The 20,446-nt window shown below is 39.2% G+C and overlaps 1 protein-coding gene across 1 annotated transcript; it reads left to right on the top strand.

Annotated features, from left to right (window-relative positions):
• The first annotated feature begins 1,430 nt into the window (after window positions 1-1,430).
• On the top strand, window positions 1,431-12,919 carry mmp14a (matrix metallopeptidase 14a (membrane-inserted)). Its single transcript, XM_058394891.1, has 10 exons — window positions 1,431-1,894; window positions 7,925-8,073; window positions 8,250-8,372; window positions 8,537-8,844; window positions 8,940-9,101; window positions 9,510-9,649; window positions 9,822-9,960; window positions 10,047-10,197; window positions 10,450-10,565; window positions 11,218-12,919. The coding sequence occupies exons 1-10, from the start codon at window positions 1,820-1,822 to the stop codon at window positions 11,544-11,546; spliced, it is 1,692 nt and encodes a 563-aa protein (XP_058250874.1). The 5' UTR covers window positions 1,431-1,819; the 3' UTR covers window positions 11,547-12,919.
• Window positions 12,920-20,446: the final 7,527 nt, after the last annotated feature.

Below are 20,446 nucleotides of genomic sequence, written 5' to 3'. Positions count from 1 at the left end.
AACTCAGGTTACTGTCTGGGGGAGTTTTCGATGTGCTCCTCAGTTTAGTGTGGGTTTCATTTACATTTACATTTACAACATCCAGAGTGGCATAGAGTTTATTTTATACAACTTGGCAGTTAAGGCCAAGGGCCTTGGCCAAGGACCATTCACCCCATTCCCCTGAGTTCTCTGGTTTCCTCCCACATCCCAGAAACATGCTCATACGTGTATTGCGTCCTCTAAATTTGAAATGATTATTCACATTTTAGCCATGTATCAATGGAACAAATTTGAGGTGATGTAATAAGGTTTTGAGATCATGCAGCTATAATAAAAAATAATTCTGTCACATTTAATCCAGTAATCAAACCTCTGCAGCATCATCCCTGTAATGTGAATATAAACCAGAGGATGTTCTGCCTGTGTGAATCTTGGACTATTTTCCATACCTGGCTTTTAGTTCCCTAAAACAGTTCAACCGCTATATGTGTGTGACTTGAGTCTCCTTCAGCCATAGAAGTTACAAGACATTATGTGACTGATGAGGTACTCAGAACTTGAATAAAAGGACAAAGGTCATCAGTGTGAATTATTTTCAGAGACTATACAATAGGATTAACTGCAATTATCAAGAATGAGTAAGACAGCCCTGGTGAATAGATGCACACCCTGTTATGAAGACATAAAAAGCTTATTGTTCAGTCTTTCGGCTTTTCCCTTCAGGGGTCGCCACAGCCAATCATCTCTCTCCACCTATCCCTATCTTCTGCATCCTCAACACTTGCACCAACTAGCTTCATATCCTCATTTATTACATCCATATACCTCCTCTTTGGCCTTCCTCTTTGGCTCCTGCCTGGCAGCTCCATGTCCAACATTCTCCTACCAATATACAATATGTCCAAACCATCTTAATCTGGCCTCCCTAACTTTGTCCCCCAAATGTCCAACATGAGCTGTCCCTCTGATGTACTCGTTCCTAATCCTGTCCAACCGTGTCACTCCCAAAGAGAACCTCAACATCTTCATCTCTGCTACCTCCAGCTCTGTCTCTGTCTCAGTGACAAAATGCTTATTGTTCAGTATGCATTTCAATTTATTCAGCCAAGAAACCTGGAAAATATTTACCATAAAACGTTACCATAAAGATAAATATTAGCAACTATTCTTAAATAAACTGAAAGTCTTCTTTATTCACAGCTCTTATTTATGCAAAGCAGTTTTCTACATATCCTATTAACCAGTTTCATTACATTACAGACTCAAATAGACCTGAAGTTTACCCAGGCCCCCCCCCAGACTATATAAAAAACGTACAGAGAAGCCTGTTCATTTGACCGGATGTGCGTTTCCATATTGAGTCAAATGAATGATTCACTCCAGAAAGAATCGGATCAGTAAAGTGACTCGTGCTCGTGATGCCTTCATCACTACTTAGAACCACGTCTGCAGCTCTCATACACAAGAGCGAGCGATCAGTGCCGGAGGACAAAAGAGAAAAATGCAGACAAGATGAGACACGATCAGCTGTAGACTTCAGAGCAACATGTTTTCGCAGATCTTCGCTATTGATATTGTGCTTTTCCTCAAAGTGTTTTTGTACACAAGGTTTTAAGGCGCGATCATTATTGAAGACCCATTTCCAGCCTTGAGGCATTTTTACAGAGTTTTCGCTTTTGGACAAACGAGGACGAGTTTCAAAACTTTTAGTTCCAAGTTTTGGAATTATCTGACTCAGGAAAATCAGAAGTCGGTAAAGGAAAGGGTGATTAGGCGAGGGCACAGGGTGCTGGTGTGAGTTCTAGTGTTAGTTATTGGGTATTTTTGGAGGCTCGGGATGGTCACTTGGTCAGTACTCTGGCTGGCGCTCACTGCCCTGTGTGTGAGCAGCGACAAAGAAGTCCGACCTGAGGTGAGGATTCTCTCTCTCTCTCTCTCTCTCTCTCTCTCACACACACACACACACACACGCACACACACACACTTAAAATTGTTACAATTACACACTTTATTTCGAGCAGCCATGTGTGAGGATGATGCATGTGTTTTTTGCACACAGCACTTGGCAATGGAGTGAATAAAATGTGTAGATCATGTAGAATACTTTCAAGTCTATATTTCTTTTTCTTTTTTTTTTAAATAATGTAATAATGTAGAATAGCCTATACTCTTTTTTTAAATAATGAACTACACTTAAATTGTAAAGACTGAAATAAGAAAGTATTTACTTATTTAAGTGGCAATGTATTTTTGTGCCATAATTAAAAGCTTCGGTTATGTTTAATATTAGGCTTATAATTTTTGCAGGCTGATGATAAAGGGATGTAGCTGAAGTTGAGTTGGCCAGCAAGTCATAGAAAAGCTGAATGTCAGGTTTATCAGGTAGCTGGAGGATTAAATAGTGATACCAAACTGAATATCAGTTGTATTAAGCATCGTTATTAATGTTAAATACAATCATTTGCTGCCCTCTTCAGGTCGATTTTTGTTTAGAGAACTGAAGAAAGGTCTAATCTAATCATAGAGATGAACAGGTGAGGTCCTTTTCAGAAAGGTTTCCAAAACAGAACCTCTAGAAAGCTTGAAAGCTTTTGGTCACTGGAACATAACATTAACTGCTGAGCCACCATTGCTACTAAATGACCCAGACTTTAGGGATTCAGAAGATCCTTTTCAGCCCTTGACTAGTCTGCACTTGAGAAACCGTCCTTCAGAGAAACAGGACTTCTCTGGCTGACATCATCTGTGTGTGTTTGAGCTACACACAACCTGTGATCGACCTGCTAATGTCTGCAGTAGAGATGAATGTCTGGCAGAAACACAGAGGTTGAGTTTGCAGGAAAAAATTAGTGGGGATAGAGATAGAGAGAGAATTTTAGTAAACAAGTAAGTAAAAGTTTTGGAACATATGACTCAAATGCAAGCCAGAGCATTAATTCAGGTAAAATAAACACTCAACAGATCAGAAGGATCACATGAGGATCTAAATCTCTAAGCATCCCTTTAGCCTGCCTCCTCTTTCCATTCTTCACATTGCGATAGTCAGCCAAGGCTAGCAGTGGAAAATTCAGCCTAGTTGGCTGAAACGAGGCTGTTCCAGGTTTCCACAGACGATAACAGTCTCTCTCCTGGAGTCACGAGGGAGTCATGTGATCCAAATGAAAGGTCACAGTGGAGGTTAAGTTCCATATGGTAAAACCACATCTGCTCCCCTTCTGGCTTTAAATGTATATAGGATAAAAGGAATTTGCTGAACTGGTGTTGGCTGAGGTACAAAAATCTGTAAACAGTTCTGTTGAAAATGACTACCAGGTATTTAATGGTATTATGTGGTTTGAAAAGTCAAGCTGGTATAATGTCGACAAGCCAATCTTTAGATTTTACTGCCTAGACCGTAAATAAAAACACTCTGCTTTTCTTTCTCATTCTCATTGACTCATTAAGCATCATACATGTTTAATCATGTATAGATCACTATTTAAAGCTGTTAAGAGTCCCATGGTGGTCCCAAGGTATATTTCTTAGAAAATGGCTAGATGATTTTCCTTTCTTTGTTTCTTGCTTCCTTTCTATTCTTCCTTGCTTTCTTGTCTTTTTCTCCACCCCCTCAGTCTGCAGCTCACAGAAAGACTATTCCCCTACTATTTACTCTAAGTGATATTGCAGATGTAATACAAGTGAAGAGGCTGCATGTGTCTGTAAAAGTGCAGTCTAACACCCAAACACTGGTGCAAGTTAAGATAATAAACAGTAAAATTTCAAATCTGCAGTCTCCTGTATTCAATACACTGAAAACTATTGGCAGTTTTTGAAGAGAGCGATCTCTGACCACCAGCTGTAGACTGGAAAGTTGATAGAGCATGAACTTCATTTAATATAATTTATTAAACATCAGTCATTTTCACATCACTGTGGTTTGTGCCAATGATCAGGTGAGCATGACATTAAATAGGTCAGTGATTTGAGCCACCATGTGGCTGTATGAGACCAAATCTCAGGCGCTGATGACCACAATTCCCTGTTTTTTCCGCTGGCAGAAGTCTGAGGGGAACAACTGAGTCGGTCTGTCTCCTTCCAAGTCAAATTCAGCAAACTTCTGCCCCCGCTGCCTCTTTTCCTCATTTTGTTGTAGGTTCTGCTTTGTGTTCAGGAGTCTGGTAGCTTTTAAAACCTTTGTTTTTGTTTATTTCCAACCGATTGCTTTTAATCACCCCCTCTCTCTTGCTCTCTAATTTAAAAACCGAGTTTCATATAATTTATGGATAGGTAAACTAGGTCTCTCTCTCTGTCTCTGTCTCTGTCTCTGTCTCTCTCTCTCTCTCAACACCAAGAGTAAGTGAGTTTTAGGCTGTAAACTCTTTCTGAAATGTTTTCTTCCTTCAAAACATTCAGTCAGCAATTGTTCTATTAAACAAGACACTCCGATGGCTCATTTCCATATCATGTCATTAGGAAGGACAATTCCAAGATGTTGCAACACAGCAGGGCTGTTTTTGGGGAAAAACAAAGTTCTCCTAAAGTTCTCAGAAATTCTCTGGACTCTTGGAAAATACAACATATGTGTTTTATTATAATTGGAGTGATTGAAATGTAATTTAAATGTACATTGGGCTCATTTTAATGAATTAAGTCAGCAATCAGAGAGTGGTAGAACACAGGAGGAGGTGGCTTTCAACTTAAGAGAAGACATATGTTTACTGTCCTGGCATGTCTGTAGGTGAGGTCATGGCATATGGTTGCGCTTAGCGTCAGAGGTGGCATTTACTGTAAGTTTGCCCCTTCAATTAGAACCAGATCTGCTCCTCATAGGGAGTCATCTTTATATTTATAGGATAATTAATTAAGTATGCGGTTTATCTAACAGATAATGTAGTTGCAGGTGAAAGTTTTTTAAATCATATAATATAATTGTTTTTTCTATTTTTCCATTTTAGTCTACTCAGAAACTCAGAAACTCTATTGTAGTTTCCCTGCAGATAAACATCTGCTTTGCTGAACTCTTTCAGCTCCCCTAGTTTAGTATCTTCTTTTCTTGCTGTGTGGTCATTGAAGTATGAATGAGCAATGCTCTTATCCTGATGTGAGTGATGTTTATGTCATAAATAAAGGCTCGCCAGACTGACTGGAGTGCAGGAGACTTAATAAAGGCTACCTGTCTGTGTCGTAGAAGCCAACACGCTGACTCTTCCCCAGTCAGAGGAGTCAGGAAAGGCTTCTAAATAGAACCTTTGACGCTCACTGCTGGGTGTTCCAGAGGCCTGGTGCATGCTGGGATTGCTGGCAGCAGCAAGAGGAGACCTGAGGCCTCATGAGTCAAAAGTGAGAGAGGTCTGACAGAAAGAGAGAAAGACAACATGAATATAGAAAAGCGGAGAGGACAAATAGTTTGGGAAAAGAGGGATGAAAGGTACATATACATACTAAGAAGGAAGAGGGAAGGAAGACAAAGAGAAGTCGAGGAAGGGGTAGCTGGCTAAATTAGATGAAGAGAGAACAGGAAGAGGGGGGGGCTTTTTCATCCCTCTGAGTTGGGAGTGTGTTTTTCCCAGCATAGGGAAAAAAGACCACAGCATAGCGGCAACACACAGGGAGTAGTCAGAGAGTGGGAGGAATGGAGCAAGGGAGAGAGAGAAAGAAAAACGAAGCATACTGACCAGATTAAGGGTAAAATATAGTGCAGCACTCTGTATTCACTTATGCAACATTAAACATAAACCAGTCCCTCCTTTGAAAAGTTCAGACTATCAAATAATTTTATAATTTTAACAAACTAGTGTGTGCAGTGATGTCTAGCCTAAAGAGGAATTTGATCAAAAATATGACTTTATTTTTTGGTTATTTTGTGGGCCAGTAATGCAATAATTTGCTAAAACCTTTAACAAAAGATGATTTCCAGAAACATAACACAGCCAGGATGTGGTGAATCTTTCATATGTGAGGTACGTTGTCAGCTGTGAGCTGATTGTGCAAGCCATTCTAACAAGTCAAAATTACTTCAGTAGGTCTGGTATGTAGGATTTGTATATATGCAATTTTTGAGCCTAACTCTTCAACTAATTATGCGCTTGGAGTGACTACGCATTGAGCTCATAGACGTTAAAACTGTCTTAAGCTCTTGGAAATCTCTAGTCTCCTATTATATTACTGTCTTCCATGAACCTCGCCCTGACACCCATTTGCTGAGTGTGTGCAGTACGCCCTTCACACAGCCATCCCTGTAATGTGTATATATTTATATATATATATAATATTCTGTAGGTCCACCAAAAACAACTCTGACCCATCTAGCCTTCATGCCCCAAGCACATCAATAAGTCTTGGGCACCCATGACACTGCCAGTTGTCCTTCCTTGGTACTAACCACTGCATAGCAGGAACACCCTACAAGGTCAGAGCAAATGCTCTGACCCATTCATCTAGACTTATAATTTGGCCTGTTTTGCTCAGATACTTATGCTTGCCCATTTTTCCTGCATCCAACACATCAACTTAAAAAAATCACCAATATATTCCAAATATATTCAACGCCAGGTGCCATAGTAACAAGATAATCAGTGTTATTTACTGGTTTTAATGTCATGGTCTATATCCTTCATTGACACATCAACGCTGTCTAATGTGTCCCCTTAATAAACCTCTGTTTGTGGAGGTGTAGATAAATGAAAAGAGGAAAATTATACAGTAATTTTAAAAAGATAGAGGGAAGAAATAAAGCGTTAGAGAGACAGCAGTTTTGTGGTTTGTGGTCTGAAGGATTACTGACAACATTTTTTTGTAATTTTTCTGACTGAGTTTGTGGTCAGAGTGGAGACAGATGACGTCTGAAATGAAGCTCCCACTTACGCATCTTAACCTACAGTCACAGTTCCTCCTGCACCCTAATGAAAATATAAATGAAAAGTATAATGCTTTTTAAGCTCTGTTTTTGGTGCAGTCTCCATATCGCTTGACCTAGATTTGACCCAGGAGGACATTTATGGGCATAGACTTTTTTGACCACTCCCTTGGTCTTGGTCTTTACGGCCTTTACAGTTGAATCAGTGAATGCTCTGTGTGTTAAGGGTGTAGTGTTTCTCAGCCTACTGATTTTAAACAGAGCAGCCATTTTTGTGACGTTTCTCTACAGTTTTACTGAAACATTTGCTAAACGTCAGTTTTAGTCAGTAGAGATAGAATAGCTAGATTAGAGGATTTCATTTGGCTGAATGGCTTAAAACAGTTGTATGTGTGTATGATGGGCCATTAAAGCGAGTGTGTATTTGAGTTAAGACACTTGTTTAGCTTTTTTCTAGCCACACAAAAAGAAGGGATGTTTATGAGGATGTTATCCTTTGAAGCTCTATGAGCTGCCTCAGTATATACTGAGTATACGTGGTAATTATTTTTTTTATGTGTTTTATTTTGTTGGGTTTTCTTTGATCCTCTTTATTCTCTTTCGTTCACTGGAATGTTTATTTTTATCATTCGTTTCTTGCTAACACATGCTGTTTCTGAAGCAAAGTCAGCTTGCCGTCATTCTACACAAGTTAAATGAAGGCCACACACCCACGCGAGAAACATGCACCTACACATTCTGGTTCCTCTATGTTCAAAAGAAAACCAAAATAATTTTATTCAAGCTCATGTACAGTCATGAGCTGACACACACACACACACACACACCCACACACACACATCTTTCACATTGTTTTGGGTTTTTTTTTTTCATATTGATTCTGGCCATTTGAATCAATTACCATACATGTCTTTCAGGAAGTTGTCTGAGGTTGGGATGTTGGTGTAAACGGAAGAGTGGTTCAGCAGCTATAGATAGAATAATGCAGGTTCTGTCCTAATTATGTTGGATAACTGTAATTACATGAGGTCATCTTTTTCTCACTCTTTCTTTTCTGTCTCTGCACTCTGCTCTCTCTCTCTCTCTCTCTCTCTCTCTCTCTCTCAGATATGGCTACAGCAGTATGGATATCTTCCTCCTGGTGATGTGCGTGCTCAGGCTATCCGCTCCCCCAAGGCCATCGCCTCTGCTATCATCGCCATGCAGAAGTTCTACGGCCTCACCATCACCGGAACCATGGACCCTGAAACAGTCAGGTGAGTCTTATTCTCAAAAGAACCTATCACAGAACAGGCTACTGGTGTATGTAATGGTAAATAATAAATAATCAACAACCAGTGAGAAACGTTTCCAAAAAAACAGACATTTCATACACATGAGGCTGCTGTTTGAAGAAGGAAATTTATATTTAAATGTGTGATCCTGTTTTCAGTGCAATGCAGCGACCACGCTGTGGGGTTGCAGATAAATTTGGCAGTGAGCAGAAGAGCAACCTGAGGAAAAGACGCTATGTCATTCAGGGTCAGAAGTGGGACAAGGCAGAGGTCACGTTCAGGTGGGATGCAGCCATTAAAGCAAATGCTATCATTCACATTACATACTAGAATATAAAAAATAATCAAAGGAAATCTGTGTAATTGTTCTGAGGTTAAGTTACATGATTCAGTGTGTAAACAGGTGTGAACTGTATTTATATTGATGCACTGTTATATTTAACAGCATCCAGAACTACTCTCCTAAAGTGGGAGAGTATGAGACTCACGAGGCCATCCGGAAGGCCTTCAAGGTTTGGGAGTCGGTCACACCACTCAAGTTTCGGGAAATTCCATACTACCAGATAAGAGAAAGGCCCGAAAGGTTCGCAGACATCATGCTTTTCTTTGCTGAAGGCTTTCATGGTGATAGCACGCCATTTGATGGGGAGGGAGGCTTTCTGGCCCACGCATACTTCCCTGGCCAGGGGATCGGAGGTGACACACACTTTGACGCAGCAGAGCCTTGGACAACTGGCAATGTGGACCAAGGAGGTAAAACGTGGGGAAAGGAGAGGATGGATTACCTTATCAGATTGGTAACTGATGTTCGACATCATAATTGGTTTTCATTTATTTCCCTTTTTCAGGAAATGATGTTTTCCTGGTCGCAGTGCATGAGCTGGGGCATGCACTGGGTTTAGAGCACTCTGGGGATCCTTCTGCTATCATGGCTCCATTCTACCAGTGGATGGAGACTGAGAATTTTGTGCTTCCTGAGGATGACAGACGTGGAATACAACAGATTTACGGTTTGTAATTTTTTTCCCTAAGGGCCTAGTACACTTTTCACAGTTTCTCTGTATAGAAATAATAATCAAGGCTTTCATTCTGCATTTAGTCCTGCTCTGTCAGCTCAATATGAATTATTGTATTTTCATATTAATGTTTGAACCAGATTGGGTTGGTGCCAACTTACAGGCTTAACTAAGTGACTCTTATGTAATTCCTTTGCTAAATATTTGAAAAAAAGTGTAAGATTATGTATTAACATAGACAGAACTTGCTACCATGAAATTTTATGTAAGTTTAATATGCTCTTTTTGAGCAGATTTTGAAAAGAGACTATATATCGAAATGCAGTTATGTAAGTGAATTATTTGGGGGGAAAAAACCTTGTAAACATCTAAAATAGAAATCTAAAAATAAAATATCTGCAGGTACTCGGTCAGGAGAGGTGCCTCAACCCCCTGCCCCGCGGCCTACTCGCAAACCTGATCGACCATCAGTCGGACCTGATATCTGCAAAGGCCACTATGACACCATTGCCATCCTGCGGGGAGAGATGTTTGTCTTTAAAGTAAGTACTGACACTAGCTGAGGGAATTGTGGATGTGCAGAACAGAGTTTGTGTGGAATTAATGTAATATTCAATCTCTGTACCAAGTGCATAGTGTAACATAATCTAGTGTATAACCAAAGTGTATTTAGCAATCATTAGGTAGCTTCTCTTTTTCTCTCTCCCCCTATAGGACAAGTGGTTCTGGCGAATGCGTGACGGTAAACCTCTTCAGGGTTACCCCATGCCCACTGGACACTTCTGGAAAGGCCTGCCATCCTCTATCAATGCAGCCTACGAACGTTCAGATGGGAAATTCATCTTCTTTAAAGGTATAGCTGCAGTTTTGGTCCTGTAATATTCACTTCATATTAACATCAGTGTATACATTATTCTCTGTCATTCTCTCACCCTGTAGGTGATAGGTACTGGGTGTACAACGAGGCCACTATGGATCCTGGATATCCTAAAACCTTTAAGGAGTTGGGCACAGGCCTTCCTAAAGACAGAATAGACGCTGCACTCTTCTACACCCCAAATGGAAACACCTACTTTTTCAGAGGCAGCAAGTAAGTGTCTTGTTGTGTGTGTTTTTCTTAATATTAGTATTGTTCTTAGTATTGAGGAACTGCCATTGTATCAGAAGTCTAAAAATAAGCCAAAATGTCTTATTCATTGGAATGTGATGTTATTCGGAGAATAGTATCATGTCTCAATAATGTTGGTTTCTCTTCTAAATCTGTCTCCTCTTTTTTCTTCTTCTCCAAACAAAGAAAGAGTCTGTTCCCTTTTTGATCCTTCTTCTTTATTTCTGTTGTTAGGTATTACCGCTTCAATGAGAACACACGCTCTGTGGATGCAGATTACCCCAAACCCATCAATACGTGGAGTGGAGTGCCTGATGATATCAAAGGAGCCTTTATAAACGATGATAGAGGTACATAAGTATACGTGTGTGTGAGAGAGAGGGGGAGAGGTGTGGTTGAGAGCAGGTGCCACAGCTGTACTGTGTGAAGTTCATAGGGAGGATATGACTAGACTTCGAAATTCTGATTCAGCACAGAGGTTCCTTCCTTGTTTAGACTTAACCACAACCACAAGCACAGGAAATGTCTCTCTAGCGCTTTGGCTTGGATGTGTGAATTAATTCCTTAAATTAGGTCATGGCTAAAGTAGATACGGTCAAAAATTTTAATTCCAGTCCTGAATCAGTACTACTGACTGCCTACTGTTGGGTTGTAACAATAATAGCAAGCGTAATTAAGATTTTTGGATACTTTGCCATTACATTTCAGCATCATACAGATAAACAAAAATAGGGAAGATGAAGTTATTTAGAGTAAAAAAAATTAGAAGTGAGACATAATGGTAGTGTTAGCTTCTGGAAGTGAGAACTAGTTAGCTAATTTAGCTAAATAACCCAACAAGGATTATTCTACTGCCATATTAGGCCTTTGTGAGAAAGCAAATCATCTACACATTTTTGTTAGTACATTCTAATACTTAGCCACTATATAAGCACCTCTAAAGTGTTCCTGTGATATATACTGTAAAAATCTGATTCAAAGTTCTTGTCTTGCTCTGTCCAGCCTTTACCTACTTCTACAAAGCCAACAAATATTGGAAGTTCAACAACAAGCAGATGAAGGTGGAGTCTGGCTACCCCAAGTCTGTCCTGACCGACTGGATGGGCTGCGAGCTTGATGATTCTACAAAGCCGGACGGAACCGACGAGGAGGTCATCATCATTGAGGTGAACAATTCAGATGGTTTCCCTGGAGGCGCGGCAGTCATAGTGATCCCTCTCTTCCTGTTGGCCTGTGTGCTCATGGTTCTGGGAGCGTTGCTGTTCTTCCGGCGCTACGGTACCCCACGACGCCTCCTCTACTGCCACCGCTCTCTACTGGACAAGGTTTAAAGATGAAGGGATGGAAACCGAGAAGAATGGGATGTAGGGGCAATAGCAGGGGCTAAAAGAAAGGGTGTGGGGAGGGGGATGATGCGAGAATGGAGAGGCTTTGCTCAGATGGAGATGATAAGGACTTTGAGATTGTTTACAGAACAGCAAGGACGAAAAGAAGGAGAAGTAGGGAAGAAAGGATGAAGAAGTAAAGCCACAGAAAAGGGAACAATGCATATTGTTTTGGTAGTTACTTGTACATCTCTGCCATAATGAATAGACCCATGCAGGAGAGAGAGAGAGAGAGTTACAGAGAAAAAGAGGGAGCTTAAAAAATAAAATTTGTATTGAATTTAGTAAAAGAAAGTAAAGCACTTTTTATCATATTGGCCCTCCCTCTTCCTCTCTTATAGTCTGTCTCTCCCAAATCCAACGACTCCAGCCACAGTGCTGTATGATTAATGCCTTTGTTTCTGCTTTCATAAATTTCCATCTCACCTCTGATTTTAGCTCTTAAATTTAGCCACAATTTTTTTTTTATTTCTCCCAAAAACCTTCTATCCTTATAATCCCTGTCAGTGTCTTCAACCTCTCAGGTAGCATTCATTACCTGCATTTGGGAAGATTACCAAATTCATCTGTATTTCCACAGACATGCTTGTATTTGGATGAAAAAATATTAAACTCCCAGTGAAAGATGTCTTCATATCATAAAGTATATCTCAACTGTAGAGACTGCTGTATTACAGAGGGTTAAGGTAAAAGGTCAATGTTCAGGGAGGAAGTGTGTCTCTGGCTCCTGAAAGGAGGCCGGTCTTTATTTTACACCCAGAGAAAGAGCTGTCTTGCAGGTACATCTCCAGATATTAATGTTATAAAGTGTTTGTTACCATGTATTGTTATTAATGTTATTAATGATTGCGCTTGTTATTATTATAACTATGGTTATTGTTATTATTGTTCTCCGTACTTAGTCCTTTTTTTTTTTTTTTTTTTTAGTCATTTCAAGTCCTGCTGGACAGAGGCAGAATGTGACTGTTATTAAAATGACTCCCAATGTATTTTAATGTAAAAAAAAAAAAATAAATAAATAGATAACATCAGGTTATTCCACAGGAAATAAACATTTTTGTATGAAAGATTCGAAATAATGTTGAGGAATTCAAGAAATTGTTAGGGAGAAGATCCGAAAACTATTTACAAACACCAGTCCTGTTGACAGGCCAAAGTTGCTGTGTGTTATTTTTTGCAATAATGTTTGTGACTTTATATGAAAAAAAAAACCCTCACTGGATTTATTGTATTTGGATGGTTCTCTGGAGAAAACCTTGTTCTTTTGGGTGGAGCAAAAGTTTTCAGAGAGGAATAAACCTGATTATGGAAAAAAAAAATGGTGCTACGTATTTTCTTAAATACACACATCCACAACAAAAGGTTTAATTAATGTAGTCTTAACAATGATAATAATAATGATATTTATAATGATGATTTACTGTAAATGGAAGGGAATGTGATTCTTGCTTGTTTCATTTTTTTTTGTATTGCAGGAATGAACAATGAAATAAAAGTATTTTGTGAAATGTTCTTTTGCCTTTTCCTTGTTTTGCTTCATCTGCTTTATGTTTTATCTAAGGATATCCAGAAATGCTGATTATATTAAAACAACTGTGTGTGTGTGTGTGTGTGTGAGAGAGAGAGAGAGAGAGAGAGAGAGAGTACGCCTCATGTTGTTTTCTCATGTTCCTGCACTGAACAGAATGAGAAGAAAACCGCTTGTGGTTTGTGAGGAATGGGGAGTGTTTCATGGATCTTGTGTATAAGAAAGTATGCTTGTGTTTTGCTTTTCTGACTTTGCAAAGCTGGACATGTACTTTTGCTGAACTATTCTTTAAAAAAAAAAGAAGTAGGGGGAGCGAGAGTTTGCTGTAGGTTCTCCTACTCCCCAAGATTGCATAAACAACATCTCTGGTCTCTGCCATTTCATTTCCTTTTTGCCTGCTCGTCTTTTCCCCCGCCTCCTCTCTCTGACTCTGACTCTCCAATTTCTCCTCTTGCTGCAAAATTGTTCTCTTTTATGAGGCTCTTAACTAAAACCAGTCCTCCCCTCACCACAAATATCTTTCTATCTGTTTTTCCTCTCTTTCCCCTTCTTGCCATTCCTTAAGGATTTCTCTCACACACACACACACACACACACACACACAAACCATCTGTTCATTTACTTTCTTTTCAGTTTTCTCTGGTGAAATTAAATTGATGAAATCATCAGGCTTCCTGTTCTTTTCTGTCCTATATTTTCTGCATCACATTCCCACACTGAAAGGTTTAATAATTGCTGACACATTATGGAAACCTATAAACATGTTTACACTGTTGTTTGTCCCACTCTTGGTTTTTTTTTCGTGTTGACATTGTTCCGGTAGAGACATGAATCTGACGTGTACTGGAGGATTTACTGGTACAGATGGTGGGAAGGCCTGGACAGAATTGTTTGGCATATTCATACTGTGCAAATCAGAAGGTCTCCACACTCCTACTGCCTCTCTCTCTGTTCCCCTCACACACACACACAGCTGGAGTGGAGAAAAAAGAGGCCTAAACAGCTGTTTGCAGTTTCAACCTGTGTTATTCTGTATCTCATCACATACTCCTGCAGTATCTCTAAACACTTACAAATGTGTGTGTGTGTGTGTGTGTGTTACGTCTGTTAATTTAATAAGAAAAAGGAGTCCAGGCAGTAAAGCGCATGATACATAATCAGATCATTTATTTTGAATAGTCTTTGTTTCAGTTAAGGAAAGGGAGATACAGTGGGGTCCAAAAGTCTGGGATTAAAAATCTAAAATAAACAGAATAAATAAATATATATATATATATATATATATATATATATATATATATATATATATATATATATATATATATATATATAACAGAAATTATCATTTTAAATTTTACAGTGATCACTAATAAGCAAGCCTACAACAACGGTAGCAAGAAAAAAGTACCGGAGATGAAAAGAGGAAGAACCTTTCAGAGGAATTAGACTCAAGCCATCCTTTTTTTTTTTGATGACATGGGAGCGTGTCAAAAATTCCCTTCTATAAATGTCTTAGTATACGGTCAATTATTGCAGAAACTGGAAGTTCTTTTGAGATTTAATGTGAAGTCTGTCTAGTTAAAGTTATCAGCTGTTCACTGATGGAGATTCGAGTGCAAAACCATCTTTATGGTTTCTAAACAGTTTGGAAAAAGGAAGTACATTTTCAATACACTATTTCTAGGTTCTTATTTAAATGTAATTAAATGGTTGATATTTATCATGTTAGCTGCTTTGTACACAAAGCTGGATTTTTCTCATGTCTAATCTCTTCTGTAGAAATGTGATTCAGACGGAATTCCAGTGAGTTTGCTCCATAATGGAAACTCTGAAATTCATGTAGACATTTTAAAGACTCCAGTAAGTTGTTGTCTTTAATATAATTTGTATGTGAAATATTTAAGTATTTTTTAAATATCATATAACAAGAGTTATGGTGGACCTTTTTTCTTTCATCTGAGAAAATTCGGACACTTACATGGACAGTTGAACAGAGTCCTTAGTTGTTCAGCGAAATTTTCTGACAATGTACCAGAATTTTGTATTTGTTCACTATTGTGACAAAATGTTTTTTTTTTTTAGTATATTAAAAATACAAAGATATAAAAAAAATAAATAATTAATACAAATGCATTTTAATGTATATTGATTTGATAATTAAACTGCATAAAAATATTTAGGATTACCTGCCTGTACAGTAATTTAACTTAATTCAAAGGGCTTCATTCTGTTCATTTCAGTACAACTTATTATTTATTTAGTTATTTTATGTATTTGCTTGGTAAACTAAATCTGAAACGAAACTAATTCACTCCACAACACGCACAGTCAGCCTGCATTTAGAGTTTTACGTGTAAGTGTGGACCCTCAACACTGAAAGTCTCACTAACTTGTGTTGATTGGCACTCCTGCACACACACACACACACACATGGCAGGAAACACTTTGCTGAATCAGAACTTTTAGCCTAAACCATGACACCATAACCTTGGCTGAGTCATATCCTCTCCATGCCCTTGGTATAAGGGTATGAGGCACAGTGGGAGGTGAGTTTGGGGCAGCAAGCTGGGCATCACAAGCCTTAAAGTTAACTAAAAAAAAAACACCACATCAGAGACACAGGGGTCTCACTCTCTCTCTTATACAGAGACACACACTCTGGTTTACACTACACTCTGGTTTTACTCCCTCCTTTTTTCTTTCTTCCTGTCTCTCTTGCATGTGAGTCTTAATGGACTGCGCTCTACCCCCCTTACCCCCCCCCCATCACCCCTCCTTCCCTTCTGCACAATAAGCAACATCTGGGCCTCGTTGTGAACAGACCAAAACAACAGGAGGGCAAAGGAAAGGGGGGAAACAGATGACTGGAGTAGCCAAAAAGTTTCAGTCCAGGAAACATAAAGTAGATAAATATAAATTCAGAGCTACAGCTTCAAAGATTTTGTGTTTTTGTGTCTGGGTCACAGACCAACCAGAAGATACTGAATGCTGAGTGAGCCTGGAGTTCCATTATAAAGTGTCGAATAGGTTTTGGTGGTCAGTTCGGCTTTTATGTGGAGGACATATGAGCAGGAGTGAAAACATTTCTTTTTTGTAGGTCTGTGTGAAGAGGAAGAATTATTGCATGTAGGTGAGCTGAAAGTGAGTTACATGTAACCTTTTTTTTTTGGAGGGGGGGGGATTTTTCTTTTGTGTCAGTCCCACCCTCTAAAAGTAAACAGTTCTATAGTGCTGACACAAAGTGGTGAAGCCAGATCCCGAGTCCAGTAAAACAGAGAAAAAATTCAGCGATTCAGCGACTAAAGCTATAATTATGGAGAGAGGCTGCTGAAATCAGCAGGAGGACGTCGGAGGTTGAGAGAGAGAGAGAGAGAGAGATAGGCTAGACAATCACAGACAATGCTCATAGGCAAAACTGTATGTCTGAGAAGTTTTCTCACAGTGCTGTCTACAGAGATGATGATAACTCATAACCTTTTCCAAATATAAACTCTGACTATAAAGACTTCAGAATTCCATGATGCTCAAACCGAAAAACAAATATCTCTCAGAAAACTAATCGTAAATGTACAAGCTTTTAGTTATAGATACATTCACTGCTATTATACTGTATCATACTACTGTAGAATACTGTAGCACTTTTTCAGGTTTAGAGTAAAGACACTCGACTTGGGCTGCGGTTCTGAGCTTGTGTCCACAGATGATAAAAATCCTGTCACCACAGAAACATCTTAATGACTTTCTCAGGCAAGAGTCAATATGGCAGACTCTGAAAACATTCCTTTCCTTAGAGAGCACAGAAAAGAGCTAAATATATATCAAATTTGTTGCAAACATATTTTAACCACTGCAGCAAAATTAAGTAATTAGTCTCAGCATCCTGATGATACGATCCTCAAACCCATGGACAAAACAATAACAAGTGCTGAAGGAGGAGTTTTTATTGTGTATTTTCAGATCTGTAATAATGATGACAAAGCAAAACAATAACTCCAATGTTTATTGTACAATAGAACTGGCTTTTTTTTGTTTGTTTGTTTTTTAATTTTGGGGTTCTGTTTAAAATTTTCTGGCCCAGTAAGTATGTACAGAAAAAGTGGTGATAGGCAAGAATGGAAGGCTGCAATTCACATTACAAGCAACAAAAGGATCTAAAAATTACAAACTGCTCTTTTTAAAGTTTATTTAGTTCAGGGTATTTTAGAATTAGATTAGAGATCTCATGACTGTTATACATGAAGCTATGATTTAATGGGTCCTGGCACACATTAAATGGACATAGTTGGCCAAATTGCTTTCATCCCTAATGAACCTTAAGCATCTGGATCCCGGAAAGGAATTATTTATTTTACAAAATAAAAATGTACTGAAACTTGTACTGAATGTTGAATAGCTGTTGTATTTTGCAGGCCAGACAAATGTGCATTTCAAATGGAAGATGGACAACAACCAGCAGCGGTTCCTCAAGAAAATCATGTGAAAGGTGACTCGACCAGATGGAGATTTTTTTTTTCTCCCTCACTGCTGGCATTTTTGATCCTCTGTCTCAGTGAGGCAGAAGGCAGGAGGCTAAAATGGCGGCTTTGTGGGAGATTTTGCTGCAGAATGATGAAACACTGCAACCTGCTGGATAAAATGTCTGGCCAAAATCTCCTGCAGCATATGGTGTTAAAAAGTATACAGTGAATAGTATGAATAAAAAGTTTTAAATGATTTAAAAACTATTACATCAGCAGCTTGTTATTGATGCAGTGTTAACTTTCGCAGTTGTTTCCACTGATTTTGGCATACCCACAAACTGTGGTAAGTTTTGTTTTCACCATGACAAGAAAATTTGGAGTCTAATGAGACTAGATTTTTGGATTTGTAAAGTAAGCGAATGTAAATTCATATGTAATCAGATCAAGACTCATTGCATAGATAAATGCTAGTGTCTTGCATTAGTGGTGTTTTTTTTATTAATAAAAATCTCTTTGTAATCAAATAGCTGTGGGAGACATGCACCTTATGTAAGAAACATGTTGAGTTTCCTCTTGCATATTCAATCTCTATAGAGAGGTGTATGTGGTGATTTTAGACTTTTTGCAGGGTGAGGTTTAGGGGTTTTAGTTAGTGACAGACAGACAGTGACAAACAGTGTTGTGCAATATTCAGCGTAACTGTTCTAAACCAAATTAGCAGCACCATCAATCATGGACTGCTGTTTTTTTTCTTATATTATATACACTGATCAGCCATAACATTATGAGCACTTGCAGGTGAAGTGAATAACACTGAGTATCTCCTCATCATAGCAAGTGAACATTTTGTCCTCAAAGTTGATGTTAGAAGCAGGAAAAATGGGCAAGTGTAAGGATTTGAGCGAGTTTGACAAGGGCCAAATTGTGATGGCTAGATCACTGGATCAGAGCATCTCCAAAACTGCAGCTCTTGTGGGGTGTTCCCAGTCTGTATTGGTCACTATCTATCAAAAGTGGTCCAAGGACGGAACAGTGGTGAACCGGCGACAGGGTCATGAGTGGCTAATGCTCATCGATGCACATAAGGAGTGAAGGCTGGCCCGTGTGATCTGATCTAACAGAAAAGCTACTGTTGCTCAACTTGTTGAAGAAGTTAATGCTGGTTCTGATAGAAGGGTGTCAGAATACACAGTGCAGGACGGGTCAGGGCTGTTTTGGCAGAAAAAGGAGGACCAACACGACATTGGGTCATAATGTTATGTCTGATCGGTGTGTAGGAAAAGTTCGTTTGGAAATGGTTGTCAGATCGGTGCAATACAGCACGCGTTCACTAATCAATTATATAAATACACAGAGCTGTATGTGAATGGGTTGTGAATCTTTTTTTTTTTAATTGTTTTTTTTCCGTTAACAACCTGTCACGTGATAGGGTTTGGAACTCTGTTACGCGTGCACTGTGACGTCCAACAATATCTAAGAGATCACAGAATACATGTGACCTCACTGTATAAATAGCGCTGTGCTTGAAATCCCCCGTTCATTTAAACCTTGTGCTTATCTTGAGAAGTAAGAATTGATGGCGCCCAGTACTTTTGCATTTGATGCTCCACAGGAAATGTCCTTAGCATACAAGGCTTTCCTCTACAAAACTTCATTTGAAGGTCTCCACAATGTCTACAGCGTCGGTGGGTTTGTGGTGATCTGCCTGTTCGCAGCATTGGTCCTTCTGATGCTGTGCAATTTTCTGGCCGACTTAAACTGCAGCTGCAGAAAACCGACTGAACAGGAAAACACACGCAAGGTGGCCCCACCGAAGCGGAGCCAAACTGTGTATTCCTCAATGCTTCCTCCTCGCCAGGACTTTGTGGTGGACATGGACGTGGAAATGAACGAGGTCCACACGCAGACGTCTGGTCAGGCAGTGATGGAGATGCCAGAGGAGCCACGACGCAACGTGAGGAAGAAGCCTCTGAAGATCCACCCCGGTGATGTCCGGAGGTATTACAGAGTTAAAAGGTGTAATGCTAAGCATTTACAACGAGTTGTGAAAATGTAAACAAATAAACTTGCGTGCAATAATATATGGAGTCATGGCTTGTTTTTTTTTTTAATCCTTTACACACCATAAGGTTGTAGTGAGCTGATCAAACCCTTAAAGATTTACAGTGATTTTAACTGAACAGAAACAGAAATGTGTGCTAAAATATAATATAAACCATTTCTACAGGTGTTGTAAGCTCGATCTCTAACAAACTTAATGAACTGGTTAAATAATGATCAGTTTCATCAATCTTATTAACACACAGTATAATAAAACAAATCCTGATGGATGCTAACACCCAAGATGTTTGTTGTTAGCATCCAAAAAAAAAAAAACAAGGCTGTGTTTTCAGGCATGTGTAAAAAAAAAAAATGTCACACATTTAATATTGAGACATTTCACCTAAAAACAAACAGAAGCAGAAGTATTTATTCCATGTACAAAAAGTGTTGTCGATACCTCAGGACCTGGTACACTATATTGCCAAAAGTTTTGGGACCCCCCTCCAAATCATTGAATTCAGGGGTTGTGTTTCAGGGGTTGGGCTCGGCCCCTTAGTTCTCGGCCCCAAACCAAGACATTTTGGACAATTTCATACTCCCAACTTTGTGTGAACAGTGTGGGGATGACCCTTTCCTGTTCCAACATGACTGTACACCAGTGCACAAAGCAAGGTCCATAAAGACATGGATGAGAGAGTTTGGTGTGGAGGAACTTGACTGGCCTGCACAGAGTCCTGACCTTAACACGACAGAACACCTTTAGGATGAATTAGAGCGGAGACTGAGAGGCCAAAACTGGGACATGTGTCTTTACA

This window comes from Hemibagrus wyckioides, linkage group LG07 (assembly GCF_019097595.1).
Source record: "Hemibagrus wyckioides isolate EC202008001 linkage group LG07, SWU_Hwy_1.0, whole genome shotgun sequence".
In the NCBI taxonomy this organism is placed as follows: Eukaryota; Metazoa; Chordata; class Actinopteri; order Siluriformes; family Bagridae; genus Hemibagrus; species Hemibagrus wyckioides.
The sequence above is the reverse complement of the archived record's forward strand: the minus strand, read 5'-3'. Positions and strand labels throughout refer to the sequence as shown.

Excerpts from the sequence above, each read along its gene's own strand:
- mmp14a (XM_058394891.1), top strand. The coding sequence starts at position 1,820 with ATGGTCACTTGGTCAGTACTCTGGCTGGCGCTCACTGCCCTGTGTGTG. Across the intron at positions 1,895-7,924 it reads ACAAAGAAGTCCGACCTGAG|ATATGGCTACAGCAGTATGG; the intron begins GTGAGGATTCTC and ends TCTCTCTCTCAG. Across the intron at positions 9,961-10,046 it reads GAAATTCATCTTCTTTAAAG|GTGATAGGTACTGGGTGTAC; the intron begins GTATAGCTGCAG and ends CTCACCCTGTAG.